General features: G+C 34.9%; 1 protein-coding gene across 2 annotated transcripts; it reads left to right on the forward strand.

Moving 5' to 3' along the window:
• On the forward strand, nucleotides 1-4,448 carry LOC105255366 (OTU domain-containing protein 7B). Of its 2 annotated transcripts, XM_011264614.3 has the most exons (9): nucleotides 1-457; nucleotides 1,342-1,578; nucleotides 1,664-1,922; nucleotides 1,998-2,148; nucleotides 2,247-2,618; nucleotides 2,719-3,035; nucleotides 3,113-3,271; nucleotides 3,348-3,426; nucleotides 3,489-4,447. In XM_011264614.3, the coding sequence occupies exons 2-9, from the start codon at nucleotides 1,356-1,358 to the stop codon at nucleotides 3,582-3,584; spliced, it is 1,656 nt and encodes a 551-aa protein (XP_011262916.1). In that variant the 5' UTR covers nucleotides 1-457; nucleotides 1,342-1,355; the 3' UTR covers nucleotides 3,585-4,447. The 2 variants fall into 2 exon arrangements, with proteins under 2 accessions (XP_011262916.1, XP_025266543.1); XM_025410758.1 differs by lacking the exon at nucleotides 1-457 and having other exon boundaries at nucleotides 3,467-4,448.
• Nucleotides 4,449-4,657: the final 209 nt, after the last annotated feature.

A 4,657-nucleotide genomic window follows, 5' to 3' on the forward strand; every position in this document is an offset into this window, starting at 1 on the left:
TTTTTTTCTTTTAACCGCGTTTTATGTCGCCCGTGCGCTTCGTGGAAATTTGCGTAGAACGCGACACGCGCACGAATACAGGGCGCCTGCTCGTCACGCGGCATCATCCGCGACATGTGATCCGTTTAAAGTTACACCGTGCGTGCAATTACCGTGCGAGCGTGTCGCGTCGCAACAACTCTCATTAGTCCGCAGTCGGTTCCGGACGTCCCGTTCATCACTTGCTAGTGACCGCGGCGGGCTGTAGGTTATGTTGCCGTGTTTATAATCGCTCCGATCGAATCGATCCACGTTTCCCCCCTCGCACGCGCCATCCGTCATCGGCGGGCTTCAGGCGGAGCCTTTCGCCTGAGCGAAATATGAGAAGGATACACGTCGTGACATCGACTGGGACATCGGCCGAAAAATCCGCAGCCAAGCTATTGCGTCGCGAGCTAATTAAATAACGGCCACCAAGGTTCGCATATTTCTTCTTTTTTTCTGTCTTTTGTCTCTCTTTCGTCTCGTGCCTGAGCGATGCAGATATATTTATATTTCGTAGACGACGATCGAAAAAGAACATTTTTCGCTTCTGAGGAGGTGTAGCTCTCCTACGTATCGCGATCGATTTCATGCGTGACGCTTTTTCGTTAAAAGTGGTACCGTTGCGAAACCTTGTCCTATTTCTGTAAGCTGTGTCTGAGCGTACATATATATATAAATATTATATATATAAATATATATATATATATATATATATATGTATATAAATATACATATGTATAGTGGCGCGCGATTACTCGCGGCTGTGACATTCGCGCGTAATCGTGACCGGTTACGAATCTCCCTTGTGACCTTGTTGAATGTGTGTGTGCGTGCATTTTGTCGTGCCTCTCGTGGCTGCATCGTTTGTTTATACAGCTACAAGTGCATAACTATATAGAAAACTGTTGCTTTATTTCGAATTTTAAGACTACAAAGACGCTACAAAGATACAATTTAATTAATTTCGATTAACGTTTGATGGGTGTATATATAATGTCAAAATTTATTAGACTATAATCTGCATATATGTTAATTTTTTTAGAAAGGAAAAAAATTTAATGATTTAATGAAAATTTAGTTATCGCGAAGTGCATTCAAAATTTACTTAAAAAATATATATCTCAATAAAATGTTCAGAGAACGATTAAAAAATACAGATTATTTAATTTGTAATCAATTCATTAACTCATAAAACTAATACAATTGTAATAATACTAAATTAAGTATCCACTTGCTGTATAATAGATTGAACATCTGATATCTTACAAACGCTAATTGATGATTCATCTTTCATATATTTTTATTATTTATTGACAGAATACACCTGTGTTATGAGTGTTGGTTTATCCATGTACGATGGCTTGGAGAGTGAGAATACTCTTGATAATGGCCTTGATAGCACCGGGAATACTGCAAAGAAACTGGCTAGGGGTATCTCCCGTGCAACTGAAAATGCCGCAATTGTTTCTTATGCTCGTACGCAATTGGCAGCCTTAGAGTCTCTCGATACACCAGAATTCACATTTTCATTGCCAGATTTATCTGTGTATCCAGGTATTTTGCTATGCTTCTGTGAATGTTGCGCAGATCCTCATGATATGTGATCAGTTAATATGTATGATTGATATTTTATATTTAGATTCATTTCGCAAATTCTTGGAGAAGGATCTTTTAGAAAATGGATGTCTGAATTCCTTGGAAGCTGCAGGTCGTTTAAATTGGTGGTACAAAAGTGGAAGCACTAGAATTCTTTGGCCATTAGCAACATCTGGAGATGGCAACTGTCTGCTTCATGCCGCATCGTTGGGAATGTGGGGTTTTCATGATAGATTACTTACTTTAAGAGAAGCGTTGCATAATACTTTGACCAAAGGAGAATATAGACATGCTCTTTTCAGGTATAAAATAAAAGAAAATAATCTTAAAAATAATTGAAATAATATATGAATACACATATATTGTATATTTTTTAGACGGTGGAAATGGTGGCAAACGGGCTTAAATGCAGCTGCTGGATTATCATATACGGAAGCAGAATGGTTATCAGAGTGGCAAAGTATAGTAGATATGGCCTCTCCTACAATCAGAAACCAAACTGCTGCCTCTTATCAGAGTCTGGAAGAGGTACCGCAATATTGTCCCATTCCGTCGTTTAATAATTTATTATAAGGATGATTTTATTTTAAGAACTCTATAATCTAAGAAATCTACTTTCGTTTTAGATACACGTTTTAACTTTGGCTCATGTTTTAAGAAGACCTATAATAGTTATAGCGGAAACTATGCTGAAAGATGCTGATGGAGTAGCTTTAGCGCCAATTCCATTCGGTGGAGTGTATTTGCCTTTGGAAGTGTCGCCTTCGCTTTGTCACAGAACTCCTTTACTCTTGGCATATCATTCTGCTCATTTTTCTCCACTTGTGACTGTAGACGGTTGCAACGATTATGGCAGCGCGTGCGGTGAAGGTGTCAGTATACCACTAGTAGATCCAGACACAGGAAAATTATTGCCAGTCTTATTCGCTGTAGATCCTGGTCCTGACTGGGATTGGATAGATGGTTCACGAGAATTGTTAACTTGTACGCAGGATACTGTACGTGAATCATCGTTTATATTTATTAACAGATTGTTGGTAAAGTTATTTCTATTATTAGTAAAATAATGGATTCATTTTTATAATTTATTGCGTGCAGATGGAGATCTTGTTACGACAGTATTTGGATTGTGAATATCAAAGTTTTACATCCGAGGATATTGACAGGCTTTCTGATGCAGATGGTTCTTTATCAAAAACAGCAAAGCAACTGTTAGAGGTCGCAAAACAATTCGGTTCCATTGGTAAATCTGTCAGTAAAAAAATATTGTCTATGACCAATAAGAGACCGAAAAGCCCGCCTTCTTCGAGCGGCGGAATTTCCACAGAAGGTTTGTTATGTGTGAGAATAAAGAGCAGACGTCATCAATTTGTAGATCAAATGCTTCAGAATTATCTTCAATGTGCCCATGCAAGGTATTGCGATGTGTTATATTTACTGACTTTGTTGTATTAAAGAAAAATTACATAAGTTTACTTTATATTGTGCATAGATATTTGCAAGATCATCAGGTGGACGATACGGGCAGCGAATTGAATTATGGTGCTGGAAAGTCTAAATTTTATGCTGCCAGTGATCGCGGTAGTCATGCGAGCGTTAGCAAATTGTTACCCACTAACACAAATAAAGATCATACACTTTATCTTTCGAGGTAAGATGATTAAAAGTAAATTTCACTTAACAATCGTCAAGAAATTCCGATCCATAAATTAATATTTTTTTCATAGATCCACATTTTATAACGATCAAACTCCATCAAATAATATGGGGCCAGAGATTTGGAATAATGACAGTGACAAGTTAAAGGTATGTAAAACAATTATTAAAAGGAATAAAATTTCTTTAGTAAGATTTTACTGTTTATATAGAGCACTGTAAAAGAGTGCCGCAGCGAACACTGCCAATTCTTTGGATCGCCGGAAAATGAATATTATTGCTCGCAGTGTTGGGCTAATCGAAGTTAAACAACCGTCCTTAATCACACATGACAATAAGCTCGATTTAATATCGCTCGAATTAAGTTAATAATATAAAGCTAGAGATATAAGATATAAAGCTTATGAAAAATGTCCCACCAACCGATCATCAGTAACATTATGCTATTTGTTTATAATTTTGTTTCTTTTTTCATATTTTATTGTATTTATTAACATTTTCCATCTAAAAATTGCATATCAGATGCACAGGGTTCAAATAAATGACAATGTATTTATAGTATATATTTCATCGCATTTTTAAGTGATGAAAAATTTATAAACTTAGCATTCAGATGAACAAAAATTTTTTTTTGTTTTTTAAACAATTTCAATGTTGTGCCTTCTGTCATGTATGCGCGGATGAAAGATGGAAATACTTCTTTATACCGTGATAAAAATCTACACTCTCAACTACCTCCACAGTTTTTGATTATAGAGAATGTGATTGGTATATATAATTATTAGTTCTTTCTAATTATTTGTGGATTCCAAAGGTTGATGTGGAAATATTATATTTATAATCTCATTGTCTTGTGCAATTGCTGTGTATGTAAGCTGTGTGAAAAATAAATCATATTTTTATATGTACCAAGTCATTATTTCCCATATAGAAAAAAAAATGTCAGTTGTTAAGAAGATAACAAGCCCAATATTTTGTCATAATAAAATGTATTTACATATATTTCCTTGCATTAGCCTATCATCATGTGAAAAAGGTCATAATTAATTGTAAACGATTAATATTACCTGACACATTACCTATCTACCTACACTTACATTCACTAAAATATCGCCAAAGTATGTGTGGTAGTATAATGTCAATTTTATTAATAATTATAATATGAAACAAAGAATTTTTTCTCTGTTGGTATATATGTACAAAAAAAAGAGAAAAAAGTTCTTCAATATATAAATTATGTTAATATCTTCAGAATTTTTTTGCATATTTTTTGTTATTAAATAGTTGGAAAAAATGAAATGAGAAAAAAGATATTACAATATATTGAAGGAACTATATATAGGGAGAATATTTCTTTTTCTATATTAACTATGATACTACT

This window comes from Camponotus floridanus, unplaced genomic scaffold (assembly GCF_003227725.1).
Source record: "Camponotus floridanus strain SB8 unplaced genomic scaffold, Cflo_v7.5 scaffold103, whole genome shotgun sequence".
Classification (NCBI taxonomy): domain Eukaryota; kingdom Metazoa; phylum Arthropoda; class Insecta; order Hymenoptera; family Formicidae; genus Camponotus; species Camponotus floridanus.